Consider the following 19,246-nt stretch of genomic DNA (forward strand, 5'->3'; position numbering starts at 1 on the left):
TCCTGGGTTTTGAGGACGATTCTCAGAGCCAGACAAGAAGGCGCCTGGAGGGAGGCAGTAGGGTGCGCTGAGCAAGGCCGGGCGGTCCTCTAGCTCCGGGTGCAGGCGGGCAACGGCGGAAGATGCGAGGACGGCGGATCGGGCCCGCTGAGCGGTGGGCGGTGCTGCAGTGCTCTCTCACCGCCTGCTCCCGCAGCCTCGGCCCCACGGCTCCTGTGCCGCCCTGGGGTATAGATGGATGGCTTCTGGATGAAGAAATTGAGTTTCAGGGTCTGCGTGACTATGGGTTCTCTTGTTTCTCTGTCTTTCTTCCTGTGTGTCTCTCTCCTTGTGTCTCTTTCTCCCTGCTTTTTTTTTTTTTTTTGTCTCTCTGTTTTTATGTTCTCTCTTTCAATTTCTGCCTCTCTTTTCCTTCTCTACCCCTATCTCCAAGTTTTTTGTTCATCTCTGTCTTGAAGTGATCCTTTCCTAATGCACAGCTCTCTCCCTGCCTGGTAGGACCCAAGCTCAGTTAGTCCCTTCTCCAGATGTTCTGGCTGACCCTTATGCTCCCCGTAGCTAAAAAGTTGGCTCCCTCTCAAGTGCCTTTCCTGAAGCATGTTGGGTTTCTGGAGGGGACTCCTTGTGAGATTCAAGCTGTCACTACATCAGCACCCAGGGGTATGAAGTTTGTGTTTGTGCCAGAAGGAGGGGTGCCTGTCTAAAGCTGCAGCCTGGTATGGCCCCTCTGAGCCTCTGAGCGTCCCTAGCACCTGTTGAGTATGCCACCTCTAGATGTTTGCAAGGCCAAAAGTGCTTCTGGGCAGCCTTCACTTTGAGGTAATGCTTTCAGGAAGAGCCTGGGTTGTTGTAAGCAAAACCCAGAAGCACTTCCTTTACCTCTGAGCTTAAACTAGAGAACCTGAGGAGGCAGCGCTGCAGGGAAGATGAGGCCAGAGGTCACCTGAGAACCACAGGGGCAACTCACGGTATTTTTACTGAAGCTCTGGGGGTTGAAGGCACATTTGCTGTTTGACATTTTAAAAATTATTTTGGTGCCTTCACTTGGAGCTTGGGAGCTTGCAGATGGGCCTGCCTGTCGAAAAAAGAGTGAAATCTTAAAGTCAAGAGAGAGCTTGCCGACTAGGCTGAAGGATTGTGTTTGCTGAAAAAGATTCCAGGGGGAGCTGATTCCTTCTCTGGTGTGTGGATCTGAGGCACTTGCAAGAAAAGAGAACGCTTGCCTTATGCTTAGTTCCCCCGTTCCCTGGGCTGGGAAGGAAAGGAACTGAATGCCAGCATTAGCAGTGTGCGTTGGGACCAAAACCATTCAGAGAAAACACTGTCATTTTCCTCTAGTTTGCAAATTGCAGCTATTCATGTTGGAATGAACAGCTGAGGGAAAAGAGCCCCCAGTTTTCACCTGCATTTATTGAGAAGAGGCTGGTAGTAGGAGGGATGCACCAACTTGTAGCTTGTGCTGCAAGCTGGATATAAGCTTGGTGTGAGCATCCTGGTTAACCACTGCCCATGTTCAAATATACAGAGATAGATTCCAACAATCTCTTCCAGTAGCCTTATTTTTGCGTGTGATCTTAGAAGCTCCTGGCATGTAAGTCCAGTCCCCAGCTTCCCAGCCTCTGTAAACCTGCAAAATGAATAGAGAGAATAGTGGGACACAGACCCATTGTTCAAAGACACAGTCACTTTAGGGAAAGAGGAAAAGAACGGGTAGGTGAATCTTCTCTGGGATTGCAGGGTTCAGCTCAATGAAGACTGTCCTGTATAAAAGAAACTCCTCTAAATGGTTGAATTCTTAGCTCTCCAGAGATTTGAGTTTTCTTTTCCCCAGTCCCTGTGGGTTGCTGTGGGGAATGTGCCAAACCTATCATTTGAGATAAAAATTTATGGTGAGGTAAGCTTCTAGGCTGGGGGAAGGAAGACTTAGTGACTGAAATGGGGGATGCTAAGCACTGGGGGGCAGGAAGGAACAAGGAGCTAGTAATGGATGTAACAAATGCTGCAGCTGCCGGCAAAGCCTGGATTGAACTTCCTTCCTGAAAATGAGGACCCGGGCAAGAATGACCACTCAGATGTAAACAGTGTCTCTGACTGGGAATTCTCACCTGCCTGCCGGTGGGCCAGAGCTGAGCAAGTCCTTTCTCTCCTCTGTATGCACACTGAATTGGTTAGTAAGTGACATGTCAGAGGGCAGGAATCATATTCAGTGGATCTTTCAAATCCAGGAGTTTGAGGCTAATGAAATTAGTGTGTGGCCAGGGCTCTGCCAACTAGAATTAAGTCACTGCAGCCACCCTGCAATGCATTTTCAGCCTGAAGGGAGCATCAGGGAGGAATTTCGGGAGATTTGTTTCTGAGCCTGTACAAAATAATACTCTCCTAATGCTAAGAAAGATTAAATGTAAATTAATATTGACTACGAGTAACATATTTAAAAAATAATCGCCGAGTGGGGGATGGCTTAAAGTGGAGAGATTATATAATATGGTGTCCAAAGAATAAATCTCCTCTGACCACTGTTTCATGGGCTATAAGTAAGATCTATTACAATGGAAAGTAATGGGAACGTTTTTATTCAAGGCTTCTCTGCTATTGACTTGAGAGCAAACACTCTGAGAGTATAAATTACTCTTGCTATGTGCTGACTCTGAATGAACAATATTTCATGTGCAGTGACATGGTCTAAGCTATAGACTTGGAACTGAATGGCATCTGTTTCCATTGTTTTGTTCTCTCGAGAGCAACTAATAGAAAAAAGTGGTCAATTTGACCCTTGTGGGAGCGTGTTGCAAATCTAAACCTGTGTCCCTCATACCATAAATGAAATACATTTGTAAATTTGTAAGTGTTTTCCTTCTGTTCATTGATGCTTGAGTATAATCTCAAACTTTGGGAGCAACATTTTATACATAAGTACTTGGTTTTCTTCCTTTCTTCTTTCTCTTTCTCCTCTCTCTCTCTCTCTCTCTCTCTCTCTTTCTCCATCTTATGTAATTGGATAGAACTGGGCACCTAGGATGATGTGGTGTTACTATAGTGGGATTTAAAAAAAAAAAAACAACTCTAACTTACCCTTTTAAAAATTTCATAAATACAGGTGTCAGTGTCATTTGGAATAGTCTCTATAACAATTTCTGTCTCCACATTTACTGTGTTTCAGCAAATTTACCTAACAGATGGTGAGTGGGCAATTTTTAAAGGGGCATTTTTTAAAAGAGCGGAGAGGGAAGGAATAGAGACAGGCACATACTATATTTGAAGTTACCTCCACGTGTATTTTATGTATGTATACCTATACAATTAAGAAGTCTTTGGATGTTTTATCTTCAAGAATAATTCAGATAATGGATTACTTGAGTATCATAAACATTTAGGGTTTAACAGATTTGTTACATATAGACGTTGTATCATGGATTTAAAAGACCATAGCCAGCGGGCAGCGGCGGGCGGAGCGACCGAGGGGCGGCGCGGGCTGGGCGGCTGGTGCGGGGGTCCGTGCTTCTTCGCGGTGGAGGGCTGGGGTTCGCCGGAGACGCCGGGTTGCTCCGCGTTGCCAGGTTACCGAGCGCGTGCCCCGCGCCCGCTCTTCCGCCCGGGCCGCCCTCGGCGCCGCCTGAGCCGCGGTGCGGGCTGCGCGGGGCGCCGCTTCCGCGGAAGCCTGGGTCGGGCGCTGCGTGCGGGACTCTCGTCGCTCGTGGACGGGGCGCGAGCGCGCGGGGGACGTAGGACGCCGACCTGGGCCTCCCCGGCGCTCCGGCTCCGCTCAGGGCGCCCGCTCAGGGGCCTCCGGCGCGAGGCCCCCTATGTGGTCAAGATGGCGGCGCCCAGGCGGGCCGCGCCGAGGTGAGCTGGAGCCGGGCCCGGAGAGGGGCGAGTCTGCCACGCCCAGGACTTGGACCCCGGGCTGGTCTCCCGTCTCCCGGGGAGCGGCGGGTGAGTGGGCGCGGCCGCGCGTAGGTCCCTCTCATGGGGTGGTCAGCTCTGCGTGCGTCCGCAGACTTCTGTCGTCTGATAGTCAGATCTGGGGTGGCCCAGGTTGGAGGCGAGGGTGCTTGATTGGGGAAACCTGAGGGGTTTAAGGACTCTATTGGGATCGTTTCAGACCCCAGCAAGAAGCTGAGCAAGTTTTCTCCTGACTCTCTTCCCGGCTAAGTTTTCTCCCTTCTCTGAAGGCGCCAGCTTTTCTGAATCACCTTGTTACCCGGGGGGATACAGTTGGTGGTTCTGACCGTGGAACGTAGGACCCGGCGCGGGGAAGCCTGAGCTGGTTCTAGTTACTTTGTTTGCAAAGCACTTGTCTTGTCTTTGGAATCTTTGTGTATGTAACCAACGTTGGGAAGAGCCAGCGTTTTCTCCTCCAAAACACTGCGAGGGGTAACTTTATACGTAAGAAACAAGTGGGCGTTCACATCCATCTCTTTTCCAACCACTGAGTTTTGGTTGTGTTTCCTTTCTTTAAGTTTGTCTCGTTCTGAAGTGATAACAAAAAAAACAAACAAAAAAAAGACCATAGCCAATTACACAAAGTATACTCTAGTCTCAGTCCTGCCATTAGTTAGCTTAAGTCATTTAATTTTTCTAGGCCTCATTTTTCTCATGTGATGTTTTTTCTTTGAAAAAGTAAAGTTTCTAGAAGTCTCTAATCTCTGTGTCATAGTTCAGCTTGGAGAAAACCTGTTCTTATCCAAACTCCATGACATTGTATTTCCAGCTCCAACTTTGGACTTTGAGTGAGTTGGGGGCAACTTTTTAAGGATATTTTCACACAGCTTTTTTAGTTAATATCAGTCTAGCTGACTTGTCATACTCAGACTTTCTCCCATATTCTTTTACCAGTGTGTTCCTTAGTCATATATATAAAGACTGTTGTGGGAAAAATGACCTCCTGGGTCAGCTTACTGCATGGTCATCGACACAGGGCAGGGAGTAAGATTCTGTGGATTTTACAGAAGCAGATACAGGTTTCATTATCCATGTCCTCTCCCCTTTCATCTTACGAAAACAGCAGGCTTTTCTTGGAGAACTGCCAGATAATGCCATCCTGCCTCCTCACGGGCCCCGGGGATGAGTCGCCCAGGGACTGAACTCCAGTAAAGCAGGTGATTGGCTCATGGGTAGGCATCTGACCTCGGCTAAGTCTATCAGACTCCTCCCCAGGACTTTTGTCTCAGAGAGAAATGGAAGAATTGTCTTTTCTCTCTGGAATTTCTAAGCTGGGGAGATATGACTCTGGGACTCCCAGTGACCATCCAGCACAAGAAGAGACTTTCTGTAAAATAAAGTCTTGCAGAGGTAAGCAGGGCTGAGCGATGGAGAGAGAGCTGGAACCCTGCTGATACTCTGGAACTTCCAGATCCAACTGTATCTGAATATGGCTGCATCCCTGAATTTCTAGTACTTGTTTGTTGAGGTTGTTGTTGTTGTTTGGTTTTTGTTTTTAAATTTCCTTTGACTATTTTGAATTTGTTTTCAGTAATGTGCATTTGAAAGCATCATAGCTAAAAGAGCTAATTTCCTACATTAATGTCAGGTTTGCTGACTGGCATTCCTTAAGTGAAAAATCATATCCGCTATTTTCTTTAAATAAAATCCTTCTAGCTCAGGTCTGAGATATTCAAAAATCTGCCTTCTACCCCCCCTCTTTCCAACATTTACTATATCACCTTGAAGCATTTGTGACCACATCTTTCCCATCTAGACGCAGTTGAGAGAGAGAGCAAATACTTCTGATATAAACTGCAACCTCTACGCCTCCTACCTGGAAGCTTTAGAACATACTTGATTCTTGTCATTAAAGCAAATCTTTTGTTGTTGTCTCCAGGGCACAGAAGCATTTTCATGGCATAATGGAGTACAAAGTACATTAAGCCTAACTCTACTTCTCACCCTCTTTTACTTTAAATAGGCAGAAAAGAACAATCTCAAACACATTTTCCCAACAAATAAAATACATATACGATTATGTTTAGAAGACGTTTATGCAACATATAGTTAGACTGATTAATTAATGGACCTTTCGCCAATTGGCACAGTAAATATATATGTTCAATGTGCTTAATTAAAAAGAAGACAATAACATATTTTTACAGGTTAATTATCTGAGAAGAGTATTGTGCCAGCACACTTGATACTACAGTATTTCATGTTTGACAGGTAATCTTCTTTCAATTATATTTACTGCTAAATGTTTCTTGGATCAAGCTATTAAATTATAAGGTCAAAAGTAAAATGATATGAAATTACAATGATAAAGGGACACATATCCCACTTTATGAGAATAGAAGTTCTAATTTCTTTTCAATACTACTAGTAGTGACCACAGTACTAATTTGAGCCCTTACTATGAGCCACTGTGCCCATATACATTTAGTTCTTACAGTAGTTCTGCAAAGGGCATATAATAATCCACACTGTAAAGCTGAAGAAAGTGCTTCTCATAGCTGAAAGTCACATAGCTGGTGAGCGGCAAAGTCTAGATTCAAACTTAAGTCGTCTGACAATGCCCAGGTTGTTGACCACTATGTACACTGCTCAGTTGTTGCACCAGGAAAGAAGTGCTTGAAATAATTATAGATTTGCCTACCCTGAAACTGCAGTGATTTAAAGACATCAAAGTTGCCAGTTGCTTAACCACATCTACTTACAGTAAGAAATTACATTTTATTTCATTTCTAAAACAAGATTAATTCTGCAGGCCCATCGAAACTTGAGCACACAAATCCTACCTGCAAATGAAAGATGCTTGTTTTCCATTATTCAACAGATGGCCCTGTACAGAGGCAATAAATATATAGTAGAATTTTCATTCAAATAAATGAGAAGAGAGGTTTCTTCTTGTCCTGATTCAGTGCCCATCATTATGGATTATGATGGCTCTTCCCAAACTTTACTTCAGTCACTCCACTCTTTCTACAAAACTCCAGTAATGGAATCCATCATTCAGATATATGTGCGAAGCGAAAGGACTGTATTAATACAGTTGCTGAAAGTCACGTTGATAGAGCACAGGAAATACATCCTAATAAATGCAACATTAATGTTTGTGTGGGCCTTGGAGTGAGGGGTAGAAGAATTTTCAGTTTAATGGAACATTTTGCCTCTTGCTATGAAAGTGTGGCTTAATAGTCTTGTAATTGGTCATTTACAGAATCCTCCATCTCTGGGTTTCATGCTTTCTTTACTCTGCAGCTGTTGATTCCTTCTCTTGTTCTGGATGGAGGATAGCAACGAAGCCACTTCAAAGGGCTCAGCCTGCCTTTTTGTGTTATTGTTTAGATGAAGATATTTCCATTTATTAAAGCACACTATTTAAACATTTTTATCATGTTTCAAACTTGACTGTGTTCTGAAGGTATGAGCACAGGCAGACATAATGGGGGATGTTTTCCAGGAGAGAACATACCCTTATCAAAGGAATTATCAGAATTTTCATGTATGGATTGAGAATCAAATTCTGGAGTTAGATCTGAATTTAAATTCATACTCACAACTTATTACCAGTCTCATCTTGATCAAACGGTTACCACACTTCTCATCAATTTCCTTATCTTTGAAAGCGGAATAAGAGAAGTATGCCTGGTGGAGTTACACATAAAGCTCATCTGATAGAATATTCATGAGGATTTTGCACAAAATATACATGGAAATATTTTAGCACCGAGTTTAGCATGCGATTCGTCTTCAATACATTTAAGAGCTATTATTTTATTATTATTATGCTATCATTAAATATCACTATTACTTAAATGTCATTATTGCTAAAATTGCTGTAAAACTACCGCAATAACACATGATGAATTCCCCTCTTCTGTTTCCTTTGTTTAAATGGAAAATATGTATATAAATCTAGACAGAGAACACTTTAGTGATCCTATTCAGTGGAGTGAGAATTTCCATGGCACTGATTAAAACAAATCCTGAATTGCATGGACTTAAGATAGCAGAGAGGGGCTTCCCTGGTGGCGCAGTGGTTGAGAGTTTGTGAGCTGATCTGGGAAGATCCCACATGCTGCGGAGCGGCTGGGCCTGTGAGCCATGGCTGCTGAGCCTGCGCGTCCGGAGCCTGTGCTCTGCAACGGGAGAGGCCGCAACAGTGAGAGGCCTGCGTACCGCAAAGAAAAAAAAAAAAAAAAAAGATAGCAGAGCGGCTAAGAGATTTGAAGTTAGACATCCCCAAGTGTGAATTCTACTGTGACCCTCTTCTAGCTCTAGAACCTTGAAGAAGTTGCTTAAACTTTCTGAGCTTTACTACTAGTTTCCTCATCTGTATCTTTTTCAGGACTGTTTATCAAGCATCTTCCTGTTCTCTATGCTTGGACGTATCAATGAATAAATTAGACAAGAGCCTTTGCCTGCGTGCTCCTTCTTGCATGCTTTCTCCCTCCTTACACTCTCGTGTGGAAACGGATGTTATAAATAAATTCTATGCTTTGTCACAAGTTGATGGGTGCTACGGGATAAGGAAAAGGATGTGAAGCTCCCTGAAGAGGCTTGGGTTGGGAGTGCTGGAGGAGTGTACAGGTAGGTTCTGATTTTAAATAGGGTAGTCAGGGTGGATTTTATAAGTTGACATTTGAGCAAAGACTTGAAGTGAGGGAGTTGTCAGAATGTATGATGGGGAGACCACTCCCTGGGAGCAAGAATAACCAGTCCCAAAACTCTAAGGCAGAAATATGCCGGGCAGCTTGGAGGAATATCAAGGAGGCCACCCTGGCTGACTTAGCCAGTGGGGAGGAAGAGACAGCAGGAGGGCTGGAGGTCGGATATGTGATGGGATGGATTGGGTAAGTCCTGGGAGGCCATCACATGCATTGTGTCTTTTACTCTAAATGTAGGCAGCCAGGGGCAGGATTTTAGCCAAGGTGTGGCATGAACTGTCCCTTGTTTGAAAAGCGTAACTCTATCTGTGGCCTTGAGGATGTGGGGAGAGAGTGGAGTCAGGGAGAATCTCGGGAGGTGGCTACAGGATCCTCGAGGTCTATGTTGGTGGCCTGCACCAGGCTGCTAGCGGCTGGTAATTCTCAGAAGTGGCACATTGGGAAGGTTGTGATAGCATTTCGTGGTAGATTGAATGCAAGAATGGAAAGGAAGAGGGGGTCAAGGGTGAATTCGAGATTTAGGGCCTGGGGAACTGGAAAGGTGTGGTTACTGTCACCTAAGATGGAAAAAGTTTGGGGTAGAGCATGTTTGGGGGATTAAAGACCAGTTTTGGAGGTATAAGATTTGAGATGTTTTCGTGACGTCCAAGTAGAGATGCCGAGTACACAGTTGGATACACAAGTCTGCAGTTCTGAAGAAAGGTCTAAACTAGAGATACACTTTAATACAATGGAGATATTAAGAATAATTACATGGAAGCGCTATTTTAAAGATAAAATGAAGTAATGCAATTAGCACTCTGTCTTCTCAAAACATTTAATAACTGTTAGCTAAAATAATTACCTGAAATGAAAAAATACCTATAGTTTGTTTTGTTGTTTGCAGTAAAAGTGAATAAAATGTCACAATTATTTTAATAGTATTTGTGACACAGTAGTTTTAGTTAAGACACCATGACTACAAACATTTACAGTAAACCTTTCAGTCTCCTACTTTTCACTCTGATAGGGTACTTGGAACCATATTTTGTAAGGTTTAAGTTAGTTGTCATAGGGTACCTCTTTAATTAGAAGTAATTCTGAACTGTCTAGTTCCATGCAGTTTTGTATACATACATGTATAATTATTATTTTATGATTTATCAAACTCAGTTGAAAATTTGCATCAGTGATATACATTAGAATTTAAGCATTTACCCAGGTATTCAAGGAAAAAAATGTACTTGTCTTGTAATTTCCATAGGGGTACTTACTTTCACATCTTCCCTTCACTTTGCAATTGAAAACATGGCAGGGGAAATATTATCTTACTGGTCTTTGAGTTTCCCTTAGCTATTTGCAAGTCCTTAAACAGCCTTTGTGGCTTAACCAAAATTCTCTTCCATCTTCATTCCGCTAACAGATATTGGTCTAAGCATGTACTTATACTAAAAAATGCATGACCACGTTGTCTCTACACATCTATAATTTTATGATAACACTATCATTATGTAAGCTGTACTTTAATTGTAATTATAACAGATTTTATGTCAACACACATCCATTTCTAGTGTTCATCTGGTGTTCAAGGGGAGAGCAGCATGTCGTAAATTTTATCAAAATATAACATCTGAAGAATAGAACAGAGGGTAATTGTGTAATTCTGTGTTCACTCTAATTAAGTTCAGTGGAGTTGGCATAATAGAATTAAGATAAAAAAAAAAAAGACATCGAGGTACCATGGCTCCCTCTCCTAACACACCCTTTTCGTATCCGAGAGCAGAGACTCAGCACCTTTCTGTACAGAAATGGAGACAGGAAGAGGCCAGAGGATGAATGACAGGCACGAATGAGGTGGAACTTTGAAGAGCAACATGGAAATGAAATACTTCTTTTGTATTTGGTAGGTGGGGAAAATGTACCAGCGTGTATGCCTACTGGGACCACGTTTTCCAGAACAGTTAAGCCCAGTGTCAACTATGCTGTCCCACCTTCCTCGTAAGTAGGAACATACTGTTACTTGAATCTTTGCTTCCTGTTTCTTGATACCTGGTTGAGAAGATTATCACAGGAACTGCATCTTGTTAGCAAATACACTGTTTTGAAATGATTGACACTTACTGAAGAGTGGCAACTCCAAGCTTGCTCTCTCTTGATCTTGGACTATTTAAGTCTGGAGTGCAGGAGTGGGTTATGGGGAAAGACCATTGGAATTCTTATGTTTTCAGCATAATGGTTATAGCATAATGGTTAGGAGTGTAGGTGCTGGTTCAAATCTCTGCTTTCCACTTGCTAACCATATGAGCTTGGGCAATTTACCTGATTACCTGAACCTCAATACTCCTGCCTATAAAATGATGTTAATAATATTTCATCCCCATAGACTTGTTTTCAATGTTAAAATGAAGTCACTTACACCAAGCACTTAATACAGTGCCTAGAGCATAGTAAAGTCTATTATTATTATTACTACTACTACTACTATTATTATTATTACTGTCACGATGCCAGGTGCTATTTTTCCTATGCCTTATTCCATTATCTTCTGCCCTGTCCCCCCATTTCTGTCTTGTTTCTGTACAAGGGTAGGTTTGTCACAGAGCATTTTCTTTCCCTAGTGTCTGACTCTTAGTCATCAAGGTGACTGGTCCACGACCTGGCATTCATTGCTGCTCATTGAAGCAACCCATTTTGAGAAGGGGAGTTGGATATTGATGCCAAGTTGGGTCAAGGAGAGAGAATTTTCTCTCTTCTGCACTCAGCTAAGTGAAATATTCAGGCCTCAGGAGGAGAATCAGGCAAAGGGCAACATGCTTAATTTCATACCTTAGTGATTAAGAACAAGTCAGACAGGCTGGATTTGAACTCATTTCCATCATGTACTGACAACAGGATCTTAGGTGCTTTTGTAACCCGTCTGAGGCTCAGTCAACATCTGAAAGAGACGAATAACATTATCAGGACCTAGCATATAGCCTCGTTGTAATAAGTGAGTAAATCCTTTTAAAACGTTCAGCACGTTGTTTGGCATATAAACACTTCATAAAATTTAGCTTCTTTGACTACTACCGCTGCTAATATTATTAAGTAGCTGAGCAGATCCGAGGCCCATTTTTTTCTTAGATTGCACATAATCATTTGGACAACCAGCTCACATTGATCAACCGTTGCTTATATATAAACCCCCACGAACCCAAAGGTGCTTTAACTCTCTCCCAGTCAGAGCCTGTTCTGGGGGCAGAAGCAGCACCGGCACTACCCCCGTCATCTTTGCCTTTATTGTCACTACACTCGCCTGCCGTACTGAGCACTTTCTGTTTGCCAGGCGCCAAATTTAGCCCTGCGTATGCACTATATCATGTAGTTCTCACACTCAGGTGGGAGACATTATCATCATCCCCAATTTTCAGATAAAGACGCCGAGGTGTTGGAAAGGTAAGAAACTTGACCCACAGCAAGAGATGGAGCCGGAGTATTCAAACCCTTCTCTCTGACCTCAAGAACCCTTAAATATTAGCATACTACTACATGACATCCTGGTAAGAAAATCTGCTTCCAGCCACTCTGGTGAGAGTAGAAATGATTCTCAGTCCCCACATTCCTCTATTGCCCATGCCACCCTAGCCTCAGGACTAGGGGGGAAAGGAAGTGATCTCTTCAAAGAGCAGCCAAAGGGAACCTACTCCCTTCTGCCTTTTCGTAATCAACTAACCAATATTTTATTTCCTTCTTAAGAGTCCCCACATGTTCCTTTTGGTACTTAGCTTGGCCTTTTAGAATTCTGACATTCTGTACATGACTCATCCACTGTATTTCATGTTAATTTATTGAGGTCAAGTATAGGGTCTTACTCATCCTGAAGTCCAGTTATCCCCTGTCACATCTAACTCTGTTCTTTTCTTCTTGTAGGACATCTGCAGGTATTTATTTGAATTTTGTTGAATTGTTCTCATCAATAGTACATTAGAAGTTATACAGAAAGTGCCTTCTTATAAGGAAAACCATCTAAATAGATTTCTAGCTCTTTACTTTTTATAGCACTATTGTAGAGATTATAGATCTCCAGGTAATATTTTTTAGATTGAGTTCTTCATATCATCTTATTTTTACATATAATGATAAATCTGAATTTTCTCTATCAAACCTCCGAGACTTCACTGGCTTGTAACTTAGCTTGTTGATTATGTGTTGTTGACTTTTCCATTTACAATGATATTTGATCCTGGTAAGGATGGGGCTGGGTGGGAAGGTACATCTTAGGGCCATAAATTGGTTTTGTAGAGAACTAACATAAAGATCTAAAGTCTCATCATATTTCTGCAGAACTCATGAATCATTTTATTATAATTCCATTCATTCAGGGAGTATAAAACCATTTTCAAATTGTTATTCCTAATTTGTTCATCTTCTCTTCCTTAGCCTTAGTGAGAAGAGAGCAGGCTGAATGGAAGAAAGTCATTATGACCACTGGGGCCACTAAGGTAGGCATCAGTCCCAGAGTTTTGTTTTCATCTCTCCGCTATTAATATTGGCTAATGTCTTGAGTGCTTACTTGGTGCAAATTACTTAGCTGACCATGGCAAATGGGTTGTGTCATTTCATCCCCTGATAGTCATACAATTAATGTATGTATTATTATGATATCCCATAATGCATACATGGAACAGAGCCTCAGAAGTAGTTATTTGCTCACGAAAATATGGTAGATGTGGAATTTGGACTCAGGTCTGATAGACTCCTCAATCACTCCTAGTGATTTTTACCACTAAATTAAAGTTGTATACCTCTGGAGAGTAGAAAGTTTCTAAAATTTCCTCAACTCTAACGTTTTATAATTAAATTTTTGTCTGATGGCAAGCTTAACAGTTAAGATGGGTAGGAAGGAATGCCAGCCGTTGAATGGAATTTCCCTCAAATAAGCCTGTTTTATGACACCAGTTCACTCGTTCATTCACTCAGCATGTATTGAATGTTTGCTCTGTGCAAAGGCATTTTAGGCATCACAGTGGAGTGAGCGCCCCTTCCATAGACTCTCCTGCAGCACTCAGAGAAGTCTTGGACTGGTTTGCCTGTTATGGAATGGGCCTTGGTGATAGAAGCCTGGTTTGTCCTCCACTGATAAAACTAAGACATACTCATATTAGTTTATAGGCGTCTTGAAGCCGTGGGATAGTAACACACATGAATCTTACCATTTTTGCCTGGGATTAATGATATAAAGGCTTTGGATTTGGGTATGGAAAATGGGTGCAATTATGGGCGTGTTGGTTCTACATATATATGGACATCACGTGTCATCAGCCTGCAGCTACCTGCCATTCCTCACTACTCCTTCTTTTCACAAACCAAACAAGTACCTTCTTATCTCTCCTGTGGATAAGCTCTTGACAGTGGCACTAGGGCCTCCCTCAATAAGTACATCATTGGCTAAACCAGTGGTTTCTCAGATATGCTCATTGAACAACCCTTAAGGTGGATTGACATTCCACTGCCTAGAATAGAATATGGTGTTCTTTAGGAATCGGGGGGAAAAAATAGGCCACCAGATGTACTTTCTTTAATTTAAATTGTATATCTATCTATCTGTCTATCTATCTATATATATATGAACAATTGTTATATATGTGTATGTATACTTGTTCATATATATGAATGATTTAAAATTGAAGAGATATATACATACACACACATATATATATAGGTATATTTAAATTTTGGCTTCTGTTAGCAAGTAGTAAATTAAATTATTAGCAGATCCATACTGCAGGGAAATAACCAATCAGATTTCATTCAATAGCTTGCTTTTTTGTAGATTTATGGTTGTGATTTTATATTTGCAGGTATGTTCGCTGAAGAAAATATTTCTACCACTTTACACAAAATTAAATTCATTTAATACCAATGCGGCATGTCTCAAATGTCTTAATACAGTTTTAGTCTTTAATCGCATCAGAAGTATGAAATTAGAAACATACCCCAAAATCATTTGAAGATATAATTACTTTCATTTCCCTTATACTTTTGAGACTTTTGAAAAATAAGTATTTAGTTGTACTTATCTCTTTCTGTCTAAGGATAGCAAACACTGAAACACAGTTCTTTTTAAAAGTCAATATTAAAAATATATTGTCCAAGATGATCAAAACTAAGGAAGTGGCAAAGAAATTCAAAAATTTAAACTTTCAAAGGGTGCTTTTTTTGTGAATGTGTAGTACTTGTTCTTCTGAAGGAATTAATCTTTTTAAAAATTTAATTAACTTATTTTTTATTGAAGTATACTTGATTTACAGCGTTGTGTTAATTACTGCTGTACAGCAAAGTGACTCTGTTATACATATGTATATACATTCTTTTTCATATTCTTTTCCATTATGGTTTATCACAGGATATTGAATATAGTTCCCTGTGCTATATAGTAGGACCTTGTTGTTTAGCCAATCTATATATACCAGTTTGCATCTGCTAATCCCAAACTCCCAGTTCATCCCTCTCCCACCTGCTTCCCCCTTGGCAGCCACCAGTCTATTCTCTATGTCTCTGATTCTGTTTCTGTTTCATAGATAGGTTCATTTGTGTCATATTTTAGATTCCACATATAAGTGGTATCATGGTATTTGTCTTTCTCTTTCTGACTTACTTTGCTTAGTATGATAATCTCTAGCTGCATCCATGTTGCTGCTGCAAATGGCATTATTTCATTCTTTTTTTATGGCTGAGTAGCATTTCATTGTATATATGTACCACATCGTCTTTATCCATTCATCTGTTGATGGACATTTAGGTTGTTTCCATGTCTTGGCTATTGTGAATATTGCTGCTGTGAAGATCAGGGTGAATGTGTCTTTTTGAATTATAGTTTGGTCTGGATATACGCCCAGGAGTGGGATTGCTGGATCATATGGTAGGTCTATTTTTAGTTTTCTGAGGAACCTCCATACTGTTTTCCACAGTGGCTGCACCAACTTACATTCCCACCAACAGTGTTGTAGGAGGGTTCCCTTTTCTGCACACCCTCTCCAGCATATGTTATTTGTAGACTTTTTAATGATGGCCATTCTGACTGGTGTGAGGTGGTACCTCATGGTAGTTTTGATTTGCATTTCTTTAATAATTGGCAGTGTTGAGCATCTTTTCATGTGCCTATTGGCCATCTGTATTTCTTCTTTGGAGAAATGTCTCTTTAAGTCTTCTGCCTATTTTTTTGATTGGGTTGTTTGCTTTTATTGTCATCAAGTTGTATGAGCTGTTTGTATATTTTGGAAATTAAGCCCTTGCTGGTCGCATCATTTGCAAATATTTTCTCCCATTCTGTAGGTTGTCTTTTCATTTTGTTTATGGTTTCCTTTGCTGTGCAAAAGCTTGTAAGTTTGATTCGGTCCCCTTTGTTTATTTTCATTTTTATTTCTATTGTCTTGGGAGACTGACCTAAGAAAACATTGGTATGATTTATGTCAGAGAATATTTTGCCTGTGTTCTCTTCTAGAAGTTTTATGGTGTCATGTCTTATGTTTAAGTCTTTAAGACATTTTGAGTTTATTTTCGTGTATGGTGAAAGGATGTGTTCTAACTTCACTGGTTTATATAAGGCTGTCCAACTTTACCAACACCACTTGCGGAAGAGACTGTCTCTTTAACTGAGGTGTGTGAGTTTATTTCTGGGCTCCGTATTCTGTTCCATTGATCCATATGTCTGCTTTTGTGCCAATACCACGCTGTTTTGATTACTGTGACTTTGGAGTACTGTCTGAGTCTGGGGTGGCTATGCCTCCAACGTTGTTCTTTTTCTTCAGGATTGCTTTGGCAATTGTGGGTCTTTTATGGTTCTGTATGAATTTTAGGATTATTTGTTCTAATTGCGTGAAAAATGTCATGGGTAATTTGATAGGGATCGCATTAAATCTGTAGATTGCTTTGGGTAGCATGAGCATTTTAACAATATTAATTCCTCCAACCCAAGAACATGAGATGTCTTTCCATTTCTTTGAATCATCTTCACTTTCCTTTATTAATGTCTTACAGTTGTCAGCGTATAAGTCTTTTGCTTTCTTGGTGAGGTTTATTCCTAAGTATTTTATTTTTGGGGTTGTGATTTTAAAAGGCATTGTTTTTTTACATTCCCTTTCCGATATTTCATTGTTGGTATAAAGAAATGCAACCAATTTCTGTATGTTAATCTTGTATTCTGCTACCTTGCTGAATTCGTTTATCAGTTGTAGTAGTTTTCATGTAGAGTCTTTAGGGTTTTCTCTATATAGTATCATATCATCTGCATCTAATGACAATTTTACCTCTTCCTGAAGGAATTAATCTTGAAGTTCTACTAAGACTTTTGGGATACCTGTTTTAATGAGCCACTACTTCCTGCCTGAGATTGCACTATGCACCAGAGATTCTAGAATTAGCATAATAAAACTAATAATGCAAACAACAGCAACAAATCTTCACAAACCTTCCTTGCAAGGAAGTAGAGTCCACTGGAAAAACAGACAAGTGAAACACACATTCAAAATGGCAGTGATTCTCAAACATTTATGTGCTGAAAAATCATGCAATTACTAGACCCCTTCTCCAGCTGGTCAGGTGTAAGGTCCTGTAACTCTGTTTTTGGTGAATGCCTCCAGTAGAGTCTGAGACAGATGTTCTCAGTTGTCGTCAACCTTTAGTGTGCATCAGATTTGCCTGAGAATATTGTTAAAACACAGATTGCTGGGCTCCAGTGCCAGAGTTCTAACCAGTTCCCAGGTGTGGCTGATATTGCTGGCCCAGGGACCACATTTTGAGAACCACCTTTCAAAACTCTGCAGTATGCGGTTGTGTGTGTTGTGAATGAGACGGGCCCAGAGAACCAAAGGAGGGCAAAGGGACTCTGCCCTAAATTAGTCAAAGGTAACAATAGCAGCTAGAATTGATTGACCCAAGAAAAACTTATAAGAACTTTACCTGCATTTGCTCATTTAATCCTTTCAGTAAGGTACATAGGTGCTACTTAGTGTTCCTCTTTTACAGGGGTGTCCAGAGAAGGTAACTACTTTGCCCACGTCCTAAACTGGTAAGTAACAGATTAAGAATTCAAGTCTAGGAAGTCTGATTCCAGAGCCCACACCTCTACCCTTTCTGCATGTAGAGAGGAGTAAAGGGTTGTCAGTGAAGCCTTCCTGGGGGCCCTGGCCTCTGAGTGTAGATAGAAGGATGAGTGGACATAAAGATCATTATTTGTGTGTGGTGGGGGTAGGGGAGGAAGTATGAGGGCTTCCAGAAGAGCCCGCCCTCCCCATACATCTGCTGTAAGCAAGTCTGATGATCAGGAGTCCGGAACATGAGTATGACTATGGGATACTGAGAAGGGTTCTAGAACCCTGAGGTTAGAGTTCTGGATCAGTTAGTAGGTAACAGAAAGTGAATGAGTGATATTTACCTTACTTTCCACGGGTAGCAGGAAGTTTAGAGATAGTCCCTCTAGCGTTAGTCCAGCTGCTGAAGGGCATCACCAGGGGACTGGGTTGCTTCACTCTTCCAGCTTCCACACCTCTAGCACGTCCACATAGCTTCAAAGTGACCCCAGAATCTCCAATAGTGTTCCAACAATTTGGGCAGGAAGAAAGAAAAGGAAAAAAAAAAGAAATTAAGTAAGAAAAAAAAGGCAGTGTCTAACTCAGAGAGCAAATTTTTTACCACAGATGGTCAGCAGACTTGCACTTAGATCTCATCAGCTCGGATTTTAAACTGGCCACCTTAGCCTTAAGGATAATGGGGTCTCCTAAACCCCATGTTAGTAAGGAATAAGGAGAGAGTGGTACTGATTAGCAGTGCCTGCTGTCCCAAACAAATATTATCCCCAAACTATTTTTTTTTATCCTATATTTTACTTTAAAGAATGGAGGGGAAACATTATGTATCTGTAAATAGCCTTTTAGAAAGGGTACAATTATATAGTTATACAACCCCCTGGAGGGCTCCTTTCTTCTAAAATCTCTTTAAAAACTGTTCAAGGTTAAGGACATTTTTATCTTAATTTAGTAACTTGCAGTCGATTATCTTGGAATGACATCCTCTCTCTGCAGATGTTCTGTCAGGCTTTAGAAAATTCTAGAAGTGGACAGAGAAGTGTTATGGTACATGTATTTGCAATATGCACGTCTTTGAAATGAAATCCATTTAGGGACCAAAAGGCATTTCATGTCTTTGCTATACATTTTCACATATTTGCCTTTCCAGAATTCCTTTGAGCAAATCTGTTAGATGTAACCCATCCGTTTCTCCCATCTGAATTCTTTATTACTAAACATTCTTCAGTATGCTCTCACTCCCCTCTGTCAAAGGCGTTTCTCTGGGTCCTCACCCTTCTCATCTCATATGTGAATGCGTATCTTAAACTGAAGCAACAGTCTGCTATGACTTCTCCATAACTTGAAGAACCCGTCTTTGTGGGAAAAAAAGTAGACTTACTAACTTAAAAGGTAAAATGCGCGCAATGTTTCTGAGAATTAAAAACTAAGATAAAAACATAAGCAATGGAAAAAACTTACAGTGGATCCTTTTCAAAGACTATTTTACAGAGAAGGCAACTGAGGTTTAAAGAAAAAATGCGTTAGTTAAACACTAAATAATGAACCTTAAACCTCAGTGGAGCAACACATGGACAGTTCATTTCTCACTCACTCAGGAGTGTA

General features: G+C 41.1%; 1 protein-coding gene across 8 annotated transcripts in view; it reads left to right on the forward strand.

Annotated features, from left to right (window-relative positions):
• The first annotated feature begins 3,317 nt into the window (after nucleotides 1–3,317).
• The window catches only part of LOC125964873 (uncharacterized), a 53,134-nt gene continuing 37,205 nt past the window's right edge, over nucleotides 3,318–19,246 (forward strand). Inside the window, exons 1-5 of one of the 8 annotated variants that reach the window (XM_049711582.1) lie at nucleotides 3,318–3,933; nucleotides 6,090–6,153; nucleotides 8,279–8,520; nucleotides 10,484–10,574; nucleotides 17,583–17,625. In XM_049711582.1, the coding sequence (XP_049567539.1) occupies nucleotides 10,493–10,574; nucleotides 17,583–17,625 (125 nt within the window). In that variant the 5' untranslated portion in view covers nucleotides 3,318–3,933; nucleotides 6,090–6,153; nucleotides 8,279–8,520; nucleotides 10,484–10,492. Of the gene's footprint in view, nucleotides 3,934–6,089; nucleotides 6,154–8,278; nucleotides 8,521–10,483; nucleotides 10,575–12,485; nucleotides 12,535–12,995; nucleotides 13,058–17,582; nucleotides 18,218–19,246 lie in introns of those variants that run through there. The other 7 variants (XR_007478183.1, XM_049711584.1, XM_049711591.1 and 4 more) reach the window with 7 other exon arrangements.

Source organism: Orcinus orca, chromosome 1 (assembly GCF_937001465.1).
Source record: "Orcinus orca chromosome 1, mOrcOrc1.1, whole genome shotgun sequence".
Lineage (NCBI taxonomy): Eukaryota > Metazoa > Chordata > Mammalia > Artiodactyla > Delphinidae > Orcinus > Orcinus orca.